Source organism: Aphanomyces astaci, assembly GCF_000520075.1.
Source record: "Aphanomyces astaci strain APO3 unplaced genomic scaffold supercont1.13, whole genome shotgun sequence".
NCBI classification, from domain to species: Eukaryota; Oomycota; class Saprolegniomycetes; order Saprolegniales; family Verrucalvaceae; genus Aphanomyces; species Aphanomyces astaci.
In genome coordinates this window covers 1,000,527-1,017,915 of record NW_009798276.1, presented here as the reverse complement: position 1 = coordinate 1,017,915, position 17,389 = coordinate 1,000,527, and the positions used below count along the sequence as shown (strand labels likewise).

Below are 17,389 nucleotides of genomic sequence, written 5' to 3'. Positions count from 1 at the left end.
GTTGGATATACTGGGTGTGATCCTATTTGCTAGTTAGATTATTGGCTGCCCAGCAGCTGTCTGGTTAGGTTAGGGTTAAGCCCCAGTGACTACTTGCCACTGGGGGGAATTCACTTTGTGATTTGCCTTTGGATCGGACTTCGCAAGGCCCGTCAAGTTGAGAGGCAACAATCTGATCATTACAGTATCTTGTACGTAGTACTAGGCCAGAAATTGCAAATGCAGTCCGCGAGCTTAGCAAATTCCTATCCTGCTACAATCAAATGCATTGGGAAGCAGCACTGAGAGATCTGAAATACTTGAAAGGAACATCAACGTATGGCCTCTTGATTTTCCTACGAGGTTTACACAGATGCATCTTCGCATCTCAAAACAACGAACGTAAAAGTGTCACAGGCTTTCTGATTATGATAACTGGTACTTGTATGCAGTAGCAAACAAGTCTGTGTTGCTATTTCTAAGCTTATTGCACTAAGCGAGTAAAGGAAAGCGAATGGCTTTACCACTTGCTTACAGAGATGGAATTTGCCCCAACAAAACCTATTGTTGTATGGTGTGCCAAAACAGCAGCAATTGCAAATGTGAGAAATCCTGGAAACCATAAGGCTACCAAGCACATCGAAACCAGAAATCTCTTTGTACGAGGCTTGGTTGAAAAGCAGCGTGTATTGTTGCAGTACTGTCGAACAGATAAAATGTTGGCCGACCTACAGGGAACGACGTTGAATAAGCACGTCGTCCGTCAATCTGATTGGACTCTAGTCCAAATCAATTTATCCAATCATGTATCAGGTCTGATGTATTAAAATAAAAGTGGTTCAGTAATTTCGGTTCGCCCATATCAACTGTAGCAGGATATTATAAAATATGAAATAATAGTCTGAAAATATAAGGCATTGGTGGGATGTAGGACGCAAGATTGACAAAAAACAGATTATCACATGCAACTAATGTTACAACTTGAACATAGGTTGAAATCGTGATATATGCGACAAATGCACCATGTGGAATTCATTTCGCCGCTTCATGTGTCAATAAAATATGGCAGGTGCATGTCAAAATCAATAAATTACATAATGAATTCAAGTCATTAAAAAAACACGGATTGGGTCGATGGTCCAGCCATAGCTTCTCTCACATCCCCCCCCAATTTCCCCAAAGAACAGATGACAGGCAGCCGCGCAATGCTCACTGACAAAATTTCGGTGTGTTCGTATGCAACTGGAGTGAGAACAAAGGTACCGATCATTGCAATTGGCCCCGAGTACCCATGAGAGATACATCTAGGGGCTGACAATGAGACGTGCTGTTGGGAGGCAACGCACACAGTTCGCTTCCCAACTCCTCGCCAACAATGTTCTCGCTTTCTTCACTGACATGCGAGTCATAGTCGTCCACGAGCAACATGGACGGGTTCTCAGTGTCCGGCTTGAGGGCGTCGCGGAGGAAGTACTTCCACACAGTGCCGTTGATCCAGGTTTTCTTTTACATCGCGTAGAAGTGCTCGGGTGGGTAGTCGGGAAACTCATTGGTCTCAATATCGCCACCAGGCTCGCCACGGATGATGAAGAGTATGGGTAATTTCTTCCCGTCACCTCGCACCGTCAACAGCACCGTCATGGGCTAGGAGTGCCGCTCCGAATTCGCAACATAACTCCCACCGCCACGAATGGCCCAGATAATGTTGGGATACATGTCGTAGTACATACCTGTCTCGTCGGAGTTGTACAAAACGTCCATGTCGATACCGGGGTGCTTATCGTGGAACTGCTTCCCGAAGGCTTCCAGTTCCTCTTGGGACTTCTTTTGACGGCAGATTCGCTGGCGCGAGAAACCGTGACGTTCCGCGAAGTGCTGGAGCAGGCGTAGCAGCGATTGGTATCCCGAGCGACGTGAACGCATGTAGTGCTCGATCCAGTCCAGGTGGTCTTCACGCAAGTACTGGAGCATATGGGAGGACGTGACAGCCATCTCTTGCCGACGCAGGTCCTTCATGTAGGTGACAAGGCCATGTGCATCGGGGATGGTACGTATGGCCCCACTCTTGCCCGTGTTTTGCTTCGTAGCCTTCACACCACGGCAGCGCTTGAGCTTGGCTTGGTTTGCCATCCACTCGCACTGTCGTGGGCTCGGCGAAAGCGATGGCATTGAGCTTCTGAGCTATGCTCGGTCGGATGCGACGTTTGATGGACTGGGGTGGAGCAAGGTGGCCCTCGTCGGGCATTGGGACTCACAGTCAAGATGGATTGTGGAAGGTTACATGCATCAATGTTTTCAATATATTGCCACCAAAGCTATTGACCAATAAGAGCTTAGAATTTTGATTGGCTTGTTGTGATTGGTTCGATCAAAAAATAAATGCGCCGAAATCCTGCATGCTTATTTAACGTCATTCCCTGTTCTTACGAAGTCGCCTTCACAAAATCAGTTCGATGTTCTACGACAATTTATAGGCGTTCGAAACGTTGTATGGAATACACAATATGCATTTACAAACCACTGCAAGTGGGAATGTTAAGTGTATCCGGAAAATACTGTGGATTTTCCTTTGATAATACACGTGTATTATATTTGGTAGTGCAGTGGCTTGTGTTAGTATGTTTGGATAATCATCAGCCAATCAGAATGGAGTATTATGATTGACCAATCAGATTCAACTATTTTGATTGGTTTCCCTACTCTGTTCATTCTGTGGCTGTGATGTGATGCTGGTGACACTGAAGAGCTCTAGCTCTTCACAAGTCAATTGCCGTCCCCAACACACTGAGCCCGTCTTCATTGTGTTCATCCGTTGCACCTGTGTCTATTCCTTTGTTGTGTGCTCGCTCTATTTGATCTGAAAGATGCAAGGTTACAAATTCACACATTGCACCTACTGCACCGGCTTGTTGATATGCGTAGTGATTGGGAGGCATGCACTACCGGTAGGTGCTCCAGAAGAGCCACAACACCAAACACAGCGGTAGTTCTGTAAATGTGAATTTCCCCTATAGCACAAGAACCTTGCAACAAGATATTGTCTAATCGATTCGAAACTGGAGCCCTCAGCAGAATCGAATGTCTTAAAAGAATGGATTCAAGAACCGCCTAAACCAATCAAATCACGTCCTGTGGAATTTCTGCCAATCCAAACGTTTGACTCCTCCGTATTCGGCAAAGCCACATATATAATAATCTTTGTATAATATAGTTTGTTCAAGCTTAAATGAGGGCAAATGGATTTGAATGCTATTTGGTGAAATGACCCGCAAGTAACGACGTTTCGGTTCGCGGGCAGTGCTTCTACGGTTTTGGCCAGTATAGTGTCGGTGGCCAGCAACACGTGAAGTCGGAATGCTAACCGAAAGGAGGATTTTGGGTCCAAGGAGTTTAGGTCTAACATCACCCAAAAGCCGAATTCAAAGAGGCCTAAGGTGGATGGTACTAAAATCCCTTGTGGTATTGCGGAGTATGGAACCGGCTAACCTATATCTGCCCTAAACGGCCCAAATGAGGATCATTGGGTGCAAGAGCACGTAGTTGAAGATCCCAATAATTTTCTTGAGCTTAGCTCGTGAACAACATCCTCACTGTGGATGGAATTGTCCAGTTACCACTTAACCGGCAATATAGCCTGGTTTAACAAGATAAATCCTAATACAGGTCATGTTTTTAAGTTTGGGCAAGGATCTAAGCTACACAGCTCTCACCTTGGTTAGTTGTTTTCGACACCCCTAGTGGAATTCGTCGATTTAGCTTTGAAAAAGTAGCACTCGTTCCAGGAGCGCAAGCCAAATTCTAAGTGAGAATGTGATCAAGAGGGATGGAGGGCAAGTAATTGAGAGCGCCTGTGGTAGGTATAAGTATGTGTTCTACCAAGGCACATTGTGCTTTGTAGCTGTGGCGATCAATGAGGTCTACTACATTAGAAGCTTTACACTCAGAGTGAACGCCAGCATAGATGCAACATAGCGAAGCACAAAGTTTCACGACCCATTAGGATCAGTCTCGACCAGTTAGTGTCCCTTTTTAGAGAGTGGCACATTCGACTCGGTCATACCAGCGAAAGACTAGTCACAATGATGTCGGAAGGCAAAGTCAAATGCATCCCATAAGTGTCTAAGGATACGCTGAATACACTGCCATTCTTCTGCCATACTTGTGTGGCAATGAAACACAAAAGGATGTCCTTTAGGAATGCTCAAGGGTATAGAACCCACGAGACATTTGGTACGTCATACATTGACATTTGTGGTCCTGTGCGTCAATGGGACCAATTCGGAACAACAAGTGATATGCGGTACTCATGCACCATCATTGATGACAATTCATCATATCAGTGGGCCTTTGTTTTTCAGAGAAAACACGAAGTTCCACGGAATGCGAAAGATCACATTTTGGGAATTGAGAAGGAATTTGACCGCCATGTACGACGCGTCAGATCGGAAGGTGGTACTGACAACCTGTTTCATGTCACTTTAGAGCCTGTTCCAAGTAGAATTCGAAAATCGCGAATAATGGGGACTTCCCCTGAAAAACATTCAACAAATCTGAATACCGTTCAGCCAAGACTGAAAACCGTTCAAACTAATAAACTCTATGCATATGTTTTGTACTCTGACCATACTAGGGGATTTAGCATTATACTTCGAAGTTTGTGCACGCGGGGGTGGTGAGGGCGATAATTTCAGCCAGTAGTTCGGCGCGGCGATGGGTTGTCGAAAATGGGATGAAACGACCCCATTTTGAAACGAGGACTTTGGAATGAGTTGGGGAGCGTTTTGATTGGATAATGCCCATTTTGAAAACAACTTGGAACAGGCTCGATTGTGATTAGTCCATGGTAAAAACGATCATAACAGAAGTTAATACTACGAAGTATAATTCGTATTATCCAGTCGATAATTACTGTTAAGTATAATTCCAAAAATTACTTTCGCAAATACTAAAAGACTTTCGTCCACATTTTGACTCGCTCGATAGATTTATATCGCGGTCACTATTATACACAGCTACGGGCTGGGCATTTCGTGTGTCACCAACTAGTTCTATAGTTCAACAACAACTACTAGACTCCTGTCTATGGACGGTCGACAGTGGTGCTTCCAAGCTTTCCACTTTCAAACGAGAATGGTTCGTCACATACGAAGCCTACTCATCACTAGCTGGTGCAGCCGATGGCTACCCACTTCACGTCGTAGGTCGCGGCACAGTTAGACTTTACGTCACTGGCTCCAACGGCGACCCGTTGGCGATCTATCTGCAGGATGTATACCACATCCCAGAACTACACTTCAATCGACACCGAATTGTCTCCATCGATCCCAACACGAATTGTATCCATCGATCCCAATGTGTGGGATCTAGCTGCGTACGAAGGTGAGTTCAAGGCAGACTATGCGCCGCACTCAGGGTTGTACGTCATACCGACACTACCCCACCTTCATGTGCATGGCCCGGCCACGACTGTCCTCTGACAAGGTCCATTGCCCAGGGCACCATGCAGTGGCACCATCGATTGGGCCACGCCAGTCATGACAAGCTGCGCATATTGCGGTGTCATTCGAACATCTTCGATTTTCGGATCTCATGGCAAGCCATCACGGCTCATGCCTCGTGTGACACATGTCTAAGGTCGAAGTCCAAGGGACTTCCCTTTTCCAAAAACAAACTCCCAAAGACGTCGAGGCCTCTCCAACGAGTGCACTCTGACATCTGGGGGCCGATCAAAATCCCCTCCATCTCTGAGGGTAGGTACTTCGTGACATTTATTGACGATTTTACTCGATACACCTTCGTGTACATCATGCTATGGCTTGCAGAGCTGTACGAAAAGTACAGTACTTTCTGCCGGGATGCACGGACGCGCTATCGCTCCGACATCCTCGAACTATGCTATCGTCACTCACCATTAAGTGAGATAGAGGAAATTCAAATGGTTAGAGGAAATCCAAATGGATAACGCCGCCGAATATGTCAAGGTCGGGAAGCGTATTCATCAAGAATACGGACCCGATTGACCTACACGAATGCCTACACGCCGATACAGAATCCTGTGGCCGAGCGTCGTATAGGCATGATCGTCACGATCGCCCGGTCCATGCTACTGCATGGCAACCTGCCACAGTTTCTGTGGGGCGAGGCAGTATCGCATGCAGTATTCCTCGCGAATATCCTGCCGTCTACCACGATTAGTTGTGACAACTATGGCATCAAAGCCACCCAGACTACGCTCGACTCCGAGTATTTGGATGTGTGGCCTATGCCCATATCAACACACCCATGCGTGCGAACAAATTGTCTCCACGAGGCATGCTGTGCATGTACATCGGCTTACCCGAGACATCTCGCGGGTTCAAGCTTCTTAACATTGACATAGACTAAGTGCTCACGATCCGTGATGTCACCTTTGTTGAACATTAGTTTCCCCTCCTGAAATCAGTCGAGGAAGTCAAACGACTGCGGACTGAGCTTCCACACCGTAATTGTTTTACTGTAGACAAGCCACTTCCCCAAACACAATCCCCGTTGCCATCGCATCTTGGGGAGGCTACTACAGCAACCACACCTCTACCCTCACTTGGGGAGGCTTTATATGCTGGCTCCACGAGTCCAGTATGGCAAATATCTGTAGTACACGACGTATCAGGCTCAGAAGTCACTCGTAATTCGGGAGGCTCACCGAGTCCTCGTCGACATCGAATCGATCGACACGATCATCAGTCCACGAATATTCCGACTCCGAAACGTCAACGATCTTTGACATTTAACTCGACGACGGAAGTATTTCCCGTCCCGTGTACATCGTTTCACGAGAGGTACAAACTACCCTACTCTGGAGTATGTGAATTTGACATTCACCTCCAAGCCAACATTTTCACCTACGATAATCCTGACGCTCGAGACTCTACCTCGACCCTCGTGGTCTCGAGTGACACAACGACCACACCAAAGAGTGTGTTATCGTCTCATCGCAGACTCCCACATTGGACACGGCGACGTCAACCTGACGGCCCTGCACGACTACTTATGTCGTATATCGAGGACGCCTAGAGCGCTCGATCCATCTCGACACCAGAACATGTCCTCTCGGCCCTTTAGGTCAAAGCACCTACTGAGGAGCCCTCAACATATGCGTAAGCTATGAAGTCACCAGCCAAAGCGCATTGGCACGAAGCCATGCTGTTCGAATTGGCTTCATATGAGGCGAACATGTCGTTCGAGAGCGCAGCATTGCCTCCAGGGAAGTCAGCACTGGGCATGCGCTGGGACTTTAAGATCAAATGCGATGACTCAGCCACTGAGGCTACGCGACAGGTCGCACGCTACAAAGCGCGACTTGTCATCCAAGGACACACTCAGTCATCGCAAAGGGAATTCTGCGATTGATGCTTACTCTTGGCGCAGTCCTCGATTATGAGATCGACGCGATGTACGTCATCACAGCCTTTCTCAAGGGAGAAATCGACTGTGAAGTATACGTCAAACATCCTCCAGGATTTGGCACCGCCAAACATCCTCGCGACTTACTTCGAGTACTTCGAAGCGTCTACGGCTGAAACAGGCACCACACTTGTAGTTCTAGACACTGGCTAACTACTTGCGCGAGCAAGGGTACACCCAAATTGTCAAAGTCAGATGTGTATTCACAAAGGTCATGGACGGACGATCCGTTTACATCAGCGTCTATGTGGACGACCTCGTCATCATGGCTCCCACGAAGGACATGATGACAGCAATCAAACATGGCCTGTGGACGCGTTTCAAAATGCACGACCTTGGCCCACTCAAGTTCATTCTTTGGTTCCACATCGTTCGAGACCGTTTGCAACGAACTCCCACGATGCACCAATCCCAATATGCGACCTCTATTCTCAAGAGGTTCAGCATGGAGAACTCCAAACCTTCACCCACTCCCATGGAGATGTACCTCAAACTCTCTGAGTCGATGTGTCCTCAGGACGAAACTGAGCCGACCTACATGGTGGGCAAGCCGTTCCGATCTGTCGTCGGGAGCATCATGTATCTCATGATTAGCACCCAACCAGATTTGGCTTACGTCGTCCAGTAGCTCAGTCAGTTCTTAACGAACCTTGGCCTAGCCCATTGGCAGGCAGCCAAGCGAGCATTCGATATATTCGAGGCACGATCGACTACGGTCTCGTCTTGGGTGGTGAACACAATGTCACCACTCCACTGCAAGCATTTGCTGACAGTGACAACGCCAATTGCGTTGACACTCGTGCTGCGTCGCCGGCGTTGTGACATTCTACTGTAACTCTGCGGTCTCATGGATCGCTAAGAGACTACGTAGCATAGTTCTCTCGACCACTGAGGCAGAACTTATGATTATGTGTACAGTAGCACAAGAATGCTTGTACATCAAGCAGACAGCAGGTGAGATGGGTCATCCCATCACCTCGGCTATTACCCTCCATGAGGACAATCAAAGTACCATCCAGATAGTGAACAACTCTGGTCACCATGGGAGCACCAAACATATTTATGTGCGCTACCATATCATCAACGACCTCATCGAACAACAAGTGTTTCGACTCGAGTACACAGATACACGACTCCAAGGCGCGGATATCTTCACCAAACCATTAGACATTACAACGTTCTGTGTACTGCGCAGTAAACTAAGAGTGGAGAAGCTGCAGCCCTCCGACCCTTTTGGCCACGCCAAGGAGCATAAACTCCGGCCTCTCATCCCGTAACCAGTCCCGTCATGTACGGAGGACGCTTCAACCGTGACAGGTCAGACAACGGGGGGTGACGGCATCCTGGTGGTTACTCGATCCATCCTGTCTCTTCCCCGGCATGTCGTGCGGAAGGACCAATTGGTAGCGACCTACTAAGAGGGATGTCCGACGAGTTTAGTCCCGGACATAAGATGGTGTAACCATAGGTGGTTACGCTCACTGAGACTAACCACCAGCCTCTTGCTTCACTATGGGCACCTTATTCCGGTGACAGTGTGTGGAGTTGTTGGGAGACAGTCAGAACACCCTGCTCTATCATGAACATCACCACTGCCCTGAAGCCTCAGGTAGCAGCATTGGCTGCAGCTAGCAGGAGGTTTTTGTGCCTTTTAGGGGCATTTCCTCACATAGTAGATAGCCAGCCATATACACGGTACATCATTAGGATTCCGTGTCCTGATTGGCTAACCATTAGCTAGTCTGTCGAGCCTTTAGAGCCAGTTGTTTTCACTGGTAGCTAAGCTAATTCACTTTCCGTTTCACCCGCAACCGCCCAGTGTTCCCCCTGGCTTTTGCACCTTCTCACTATGTTGCTGTCAACAGTGCAGTAAAGTAAAATCAAACACTTGTAAAAGGTAAACTACCGGGTAAAGAGGTAAGGTAAAAGATAAAGGTAGCCATGTCCGTTCCGGGTAAAGTAAGGGTAAAGGTATTATGCATTTGAAGGAAATTTGGATTCAGGCGTGAATTTCCAAGATCACCCAGCCCGATTTCACTTATTAATAACACTACTACTATTAATAAGGTGGATTTCAAATATCCGTGATAGTATCATGTGTCATCCAAATGTCAATCCCAACGTCATCCAACATTAATATTAGGTCATATCCTAATAAGTAGCGATGAGAGTAAATTAGGATAATGCTAGGTCATTGCATACAGGCCTAGTCCGGGAGCGGCACGGCCTACGGCCTACCTGCCGCTGCCCGACAAGACGAAAAGATAGATCATTCGGTGAAGTGAGAAGCTTAGATCCGCGCTCTCGTACGGGGCCAACGTAAGGCTTGGTCACTACTTTAGGTTTCATCCCACAACTTTATCCAATTTCATCCAAAGTCATCCAAATTTCATCCACATGTCATCCATGCTTTTAATTCAACAATTATATTATATTAACCATAGTATCCAAGGTTGGTATTAATATTCAAAGCTATCCCGTAAGTCTTAATTCCTGGCCGCCAGCAAATGGCCAATCACAATCATCGATGGACTATGATTGGACAAAATTACGTACACTTGGATCAAATACTTGTAAAACTTAATATTAATCTTTTCGGACATGTAATACAGTTTTTAAATTAGTTGCACTATTTAATTTAATTAAATGAACACTTTTTATTAATATATATCATTATTAAAGGTTCGGATGGTTTTGTCACCCAAATCAGGCCTACATTATTCAAGTGAATTACTGACCGGGAATTAAATTCACATAGGAAAATTTCAAATTTAGAAATTCGATGAGGAAATTGACCATGCGATACAAATAATGGGACCTGCATAATGTTATAAAGCTCGTCACGATCTTCAAAATGCATGTTTTCACAGCCTCATCGGATGAATGGGTGACGAGTTAAATTTATGGCACTCAGAAAGTACTGTAAATTTAGACCAAGCTGGCCGGGAATTACATGAATCACCTTCTGTTAGTATGCATGTTTCGTGGTAGTTTCGTACTAGTAAATCATAATGTATCCTAGGTACTTGGAACTGCATACAATTTTCAAGATAACAGGAATTGGATATAGGATTTACGAAACAAAAATGTATCGAGATTACTAGTACAGTACTCTGGTGTACTATGAATATTAATAGTATTTTGTTTTGTGTTTGTTTCGTAAATCGCGTACTTCACAGTCAGTATCACGATTACATTACGTAGTAATACTATCAATACTTGCTAGTATTACTAGTATTTATCTCATGTCAATCAAGTAATCTACGGTGGCTTATATTTCCCTTTATCTGGGTATTTACGAAACAAACTACGAAACACACCTACTACTAGTAGTACTAGAGTATCATGTGGTGAAATTATGCAAGTGCCAGACCAAGCTGAGCTTGAAACTTACTCCGAGTACAACGTTGCTACGGTGGAAGACCATGTACAGCCTGCCAACAATCCGGTACACCCAGTAGCAATCACAGGCACGCTTCGCTCATACTAAGCAGTTCGGTGTTGGCACGACTCGAGACAATCAACTAATCCAACTGCATCAACTTCGATGTTGGTGACCCCAGGGACACGTCACTTAGCTCCAATCGAATATAGTGTTAAATGCACTTCGCTACTTACAGCTACAGTGTAACTTCATAATCATGATGTTTGTACTGCCAAGACGTCGACCGCCATGTAAATGAGGCACTGCATGCCGCGCACCTCGAGTGGCGCCATAACTTAATAATATTCTTGTTGTGTTAAGAGGTCAAATATTGTTGTTGTCATAAGAGGTCCCAGTGCACGCGGAGGTGAAGTCCTTAGTCTTGAACAATGACTTTGTGAACAATGCCGCAAAGTATCTCTCCATCTAACGACTGTACTGCCTTGCGACTGCCGTTATTCTAACTAAACGAACGCAAGAGCAAAACAGTTAGTCTAACATGTGCAACACGTTGACTTTCCAGTAACTAGTTATTGTACGGAGTGTGAAGAGTCCGCCGGGATGCACAGCATCGGGTCCAGCATACAGTCATGTTGCTGGGTCTCGAAGGTCCGCGCAGTGTCAAGGACGACCGTCTGTCCTGGCAGGAGTTCCCGCACATTTCCTCGCGTCGCGGACTTGCGCAGCACCAGATCCGCCTGGCGCTGCACCGCTTTGGTCAGCGAGGACGGCGCCAACGTCAAGTTGGCGAGCCCGACCACGCGATTCGGGACCACTTGGCCATCTGAAGTGCTAGTCGAGCATTTCCATGAACGAAAACCAACGTACCGTCGCTGTTATGCTGGTTGTACCACCACTTCTATGCTGGTGGAGGAGGTTCGTGTAGCAGCGTCTGTGCTATTGTTGCCTATGGTGGGGCGTGTTGATATCTGTCCACAGTAAATTACGTAGTACTTACTAATAGTATGTATGTTTCGTGATTGTTTCGTAAATCACCATATATCTAATACAAGCAATCGGATACAAATTTCAAGATAGCAGGAATTAGATACAAGTGATTTACGAAACAAAAACGTTTCGTGATTGCTAGTAGTCTGGTGTATTTTGTTTCGTGTTTGTTTCGTAAATCGTGTATACTACGTTGTAATACTATCAATACGTGCTAGTATTACTAGTATTTATCCCATGTCAAATCAATGTAATCTACGGTCTAATAGTAGCTGCTTCCCGAACCAACCGATTGTAGGTCGTAGCGTGCACAGCTTCATTGTGTTTGGCCAGGAGCGCCATTTCTCGGCAGAGTGCATTCAAGTCTGGGGCAAAGAGAGCTAAGGTCGACGGAACTGCGACATCGTTTCCCGCCTTCTTCTTTCCATCGCACTCCATCACATGGGTCTTCAGCACAGCCACGATGCGTTGAAAAAAGAGGCGAAAGATCACATTCGATGGCCGGGCCACGTCAGCCACTCGCTTTTGAAACGTCTCGCGGGCGGCAGGACTCGGCCAGGGAGATTTCATGTACGAGCCTACTTCATGCACTACCTGCACCACCAAGTCGTCCATTTTCACACTTCCACACGATTCGTCCAGGAGAATCGCGAGTTTGGCGCACAGCGCCGCCGCCGCCTCGGCCGGATACGTCGCTCCGAAATGCCCGCACTCTTCCCGCACCAGCGCCACACAGCTCGCTTGCAACGCCGTCGCATCCACACGGTTGCGCCACCCACGGACGCGCCCCACGTCCATCGCAAACGTTTCTGGCCACAACTTGTCGGGCGATTCAATGTACGTTTCGACCAAGGCAATCAACCCAGATCGCACGATCGTGCGAACGTCCGTCCCGTGTTGCCTTTGGAGCCACGCAGTGGTCTGCGACAGCGTCACGCTCCCAGCCGCCACGCGCTGCTCAAATTTCTTGGCTTCGTGCTCGACGCCGTGGCGTTGCAGATACGGGGCGAGCAATGCCAGGTGCGCATTCAGGCTATCGCCGCGGATTTCGTCCGCCTTGTCGAAACAGAACCGGAAAAACGACGTCAGCTCCTTGTACCCGTCTGCTTTGCACGTCGGGGACGAGTCCAGCACCAAAGCGCGCCGCGCCGCCGTCGACTCGCTTCGCGCCGGCGCTTCGTTGGCGGCAATCACATGCAGCACTTGTTGCTGCAACGCCACCCACTCCGTCCACTCTGCATCTGCCAGAGCTTCCAATTGCGCGTCATTGAGAAAGTTCCGCGGAACTTTGCACACTCGACCGAGGGCATCGCGGAGCTCCACGAGGATTCCCGCAATCCATTGGGGGTCTTGCGTGACCTGCACTTGGTCCCAGAACGCATGGTGCATCGTGGCCTGTACCCGGCGTTCAAGTGACCCATTCTCACGGAAATCATCCACGGGGAGTTGGAACCGCGGGTTCAAAATCAGTTCGTGGGTCAAACTGTCGTTCGCAAATACCGACTTGGTGAATTCCAAGTTGGGTTTCTTGGCCGGCGAACGAGGCGTTGGAGGCGTCGATGGTGCATGGCCTGCTGCTGGCTTCCCCGACAGTTTTGCGGCCAATTCCTGCTCCAGGGCGTCCAATCGGTCCGTGGCGGCGGTGCTACCCAGCGCCTGCACCAACGCGCTACGAAGCTGCTTCAACTGGTCCTTCGTCTTGCTCATCGCGCTATCTGTGCCATCCGCCGTCGCTTGCGTGAGCACGGTGAACAGCTCGGCGTACACGTTCAACATGTCCGTCGTCAGCCGCTCGCCATCGCGCTTCTTCCATGCCGCGAACGTGGACGTGTACATCAAGCGACTCGACTCCCATCGGCGCCACGACGAGGCAAATGCCGCTAGCGAAGTCGACCACATAGTTGTCAAGTCCATGAGCGCGTGACAGACACGTTTGGCGGTGAAATGGAGCACCGGGTCGAAGCCCTGGTCCATCACGTCTTTGGGATGGTGCATGAGCATGCCAGCCATGAGGAGTATGCGAAACGACGTGGCGGGAAAGAGCACTTTGCCCACGGCATGTGCTTTCGCCGCGGTTTGCCGGTTCTGGAGCAGCATCATGCTCGTGTCCACGGTGGATCGACCGACGCTTGCCCATAGGTCCAAAATGGCCTGGGTGGAAGGACGAAGGGGACGCAAGGCAGCATGCACCTCGCGCACGTGGCGGCCGTGTCGGAACCAGCGTTGCAGCGACGTGGCCGCGTCCAAACGTCGAGTTTGGAGGATGCGATCCTTCTTCGATTCAACGTCGTTGGCATGCTTCTCCAACTTGGACACGTACGCTGACGTGAGCACCGCGCGCCGATAACGCGCCGCACGAACCGACGCGTCATAAATGCGACGTTTCTCCATCGTGCGATCAGCCAGTCCCTGCAACGCTGACAAGACGCGTTCGTTCCGCTGTTGGCATTGCGACGTGGTCTGCGCAAGCTTGTCCAAGCGCCGCTTCTCGGCGTCTTCTAAGCGCGTTTGCAGTCGGATCTGTTGCCCTTGGGATCGAGATTGAACATCCTCAAAGGTTGCCCGCGCGACTGCTTGGGCTTTCATGACACGGTCTCGGGCGGAGTGTCGGCGAAAGGCTACGTGCTGCTTTCGGTTTTCGCGGGCGCGAGAGATTCGCTCCCCCATGGCTTGAAGCTGTTCCAATGGACTAATCTCGGACGCTTTGAGTTGCGCCTGGCGAGCTTCCAGGCGCTGTTGGCAGGTCGACTTCATGGTTCGATCGAGAATGCGAATGGAACGGCGCGATCTGTCCTGTTTCTCTCAGAAATGTGTTGGTCGTTTTGACAATTTTAAAACTCACTACAAAATGTAAGCTAAACATGTTGAGTTTTATTTTATTTAGTAGCAGCCCTGTTCGGGCCTGTCTGGAATGTTCTTCCTCTTGAAAATTCACAGCCAATCAAATTGCGTATGAATTATCATTTGCCTTTGTCATTGGCTGTTTCGGCGCCAATCCTTTTCATGTATTCATCACCCAGACACAAATTACAACGTCGTTGTCGATGTAACACTGCACATTTGAACAACTTCCGTACGGAAATGATTGATAGATTTGAGTAATTTATGTGACATCGTCTAAGTTTTTAGCGCTAATAACGTTAACATTATTAGGGCATCCCCAATGGTGCGACGGTATAATCAGACTGTAGTTTGACGTTTACCGTCACTGTACTTTACTTTTGTGCAACCCCAACTGTAAAACGGTACAAAATCCGCATAATTGTCACTTCCGGATATGGAGGGTGGGCGCTCAACCATACGCTCTCAATCTCTTCATGCTCTGCTGTCTATGGGAAGGGACATTTGGAAGCTTCATAGATTGAGTCGACCTGTACTTCTGCTACAGTTGTTCTATCGTTATGCGCTTGGTTGTTTACAACAGACACGTGTCAGTACTGGTATGGAAATGTCCGTGCTCAAATACATGCGTTTTTGTCGGTGGAAATATGTTGCTTTGTGGTTTAGGATTGGATCATGAATTTTGCCGTCGGGGTGGTCACAAAACGGTAAAAATGGCCGATTTGCCGTCTCGCGGTAATAATATGCCGTTTCCGGTAGATATCGTCGCACCGTTGGGGTTGCCAAAACTGCATATTTGACCCCAAAAACGGTAAAACAGCGTTTACCGTCGCACGGACTTGTGAGCATCGCGAAATGGCATTCGAATCGATTTGATCAATTTTATTTATGGTTGTACAAACTATAATATACAATAATTCGTATATATACTGTACCTGGTATGTGTTCTGCACAATAGAGAGTTTTAGCAAGTCCGAAATTTCACCAGTTCACAGACTTGGTGCTGCCTTCGATTTTGTTGATGTCTGAATTGCGAAGTCAGATGAATTCCAGTTTAGCAAGTCTGGAATGTGCTTGATAACCATGTTGCATTCCATGCCATTCTTGAAAATGCAACCTCAGCAACGCCGATTCATCCACCGTTCCCCCGTGCCTCTCCGCCTGAAGCTCCGCCTACTGCGCCGTAGTGCCAACCGAGCTCACCTAACAATTCCTAATGTGAGCTTCACGTTGGACACTTTCTCCGATGCCGACTGTGTTCAGAAGTTTCGTTTCACGAAGACGACGCTACGATCGATGGCCAACTTTCTCCGAATCCCTGCTCGAGTCGTCACTGCCGAACGAACTGCGTGCTCTGCTGTCGAGGCTCTCTGCATACTGCTGCGTCGATTCGCCGTCCCCGACCGGTGGTCTGACCTCATGTCAATGTTCGGACGCTCTCGCAGTGGTCTGTGCAACATCTTCCTCCATGTGCTCGACCATATTCACAACGAGTTCGCCGACATCATTTTCTTGGACCGCGACCGCATCAGCGCCAAGTTGGCTGACTTTAGTCAAGCAATTTTTGACAAAGGCGGCGAGGTTGAAAACGTGTGGGCGTTCATTGACGGAACCGTTCGGGAGTGCTGCCGTCCGGGAGGTGATGAACGGCAGCGATGTGTTTTCAATGGCCACAAGCGTCGCCATGCTGTCAAGTACCAGACACTGGTAACTCCTGATGGCATTATTGCCCACGCCTTTGGTCCCATTGAGGGGCGACGCCATGACCTTACAATCCTACGGCAGTCCAACTTAGAAAGTGTCATTGGCATGGACGGTCGTTTTGGTGGATTTGTTGTTTATGGTGACCCTGCCTATGGTTATTCTGACCAACTGGCCTCCCCCTTTGGAGGAGCTCGTTTGACAGCGGCCCAACGAGAAGTCAACAAAAGCATGAGTCGAGTCCGCATTAGTGTGGAGTGGTCGTTTGGTCAGGTTGTACAATACTGGCCAATTGTTGACTACAAAAAGAAGATGCGCATTGGAAAAAGTCCGATATCCAAGATGTATAAAGTCGCTGTGCTTTTGACCAACTGCATTACGTGTGATCGAGGACGGAATACCAATAGTAATATGCAAAATACCATGTTCTAGTATTTTGCTTTGTCAGCTACAACCTGAATTAACTTTCCCATCTCTAACAAGAGACGTTCAAGTTGGTCGTTTCGCTTTGTGTTCTCGGCCATTTGAGCCAAACGGAGCTTCTGCTCCTCCTTTTCGAACTCCAGACGCTCCATTCTATTTATATGATCGTCAGAATGCTTTTTCTTCTCAAACTCCAGAAGATCTTGTGCCACCGCATCTGGGTCTTCTTTCTTGGTGGTCACCGAGCTCACGGAGCGTTGACGCTTGACAACCCGCTGCTCTGCCTCTAGGCACAATTGGGAGCCGGTAGATTCCAAAGAGTCACGCTTTTTCTGCTCCTTGTCCTTCTTGGACTTCTTGGCCTCATCGGTCGCCGCTCGTCGGTCAACTAGGTCTTGCAGTAGCTGGACTTGCTCAGTGACCTCCTCGTCGCTGCCGGTGCCCCACAGTCTTTGAGCCTTGTCCGTCGACTTGAACGCTTCTACCATGGACTCGTAATGGTCGCGCGCCGAACGGTACGGGATCTCGCATTCGAAGAGTGTCGACAGGCTCGACGCGATGGCCTTCCAGCGTGCGGTAAGCGTGCCATACTCGCCGTCGTAGGGTTCGACTCGGACGACCTCACGAAGC

General features: G+C 48.4%; 3 protein-coding genes across 3 annotated transcripts; 1 reads left to right on the top strand and 2 right to left on the bottom strand.

The window, feature by feature from the left end:
• Nucleotides 1-11,940: 11,940 nt before the first annotated feature.
• On the bottom strand, nucleotides 11,941-14,610 carry H257_06746 (hypothetical protein). The gene has a single exon (XM_009832097.1). The coding sequence runs from the start codon at nucleotides 14,546-14,548 to the stop codon at nucleotides 12,050-12,052; it is 2,499 nt and encodes an 832-aa protein (XP_009830399.1). The 5' UTR covers nucleotides 14,549-14,610; the 3' UTR covers nucleotides 11,941-12,049.
• Nucleotides 14,611-15,745: 1,135 nt separating this feature from the next.
• Nucleotides 15,746-16,538, top strand: H257_06745 (hypothetical protein; the record flags this gene model as incomplete). The annotated part of the gene is made up of 2 exons (XM_009832096.1): nucleotides 15,746-16,342; nucleotides 16,431-16,538. The coding sequence occupies 2 exons, from the start codon at nucleotides 15,746-15,748 to the stop codon at nucleotides 16,536-16,538; spliced, it is 705 nt and encodes a 234-aa protein (XP_009830398.1).
• A 226-nt stretch (nucleotides 16,539-16,764) lies between these two features.
• H257_06744 (hypothetical protein) lies at nucleotides 16,765-17,247 on the bottom strand (the record flags this gene model as incomplete). The annotated part of the gene is made up of 1 exon (XM_009832095.1): nucleotides 16,765-17,247. The coding sequence occupies one exon, from the start codon at nucleotides 17,245-17,247 to the stop codon at nucleotides 16,765-16,767; it is 483 nt and encodes a 160-aa protein (XP_009830397.1).
• Nucleotides 17,248-17,389: the final 142 nt, after the last annotated feature.

Excerpts from the sequence above, each read along its gene's own strand:
- H257_06746 (XM_009832097.1), bottom strand. The coding sequence starts at position 14,548 with ATGAAGTCGACCTGCCAACAGCGCCTGGAAGCTCGCCAGGCGCAACTC.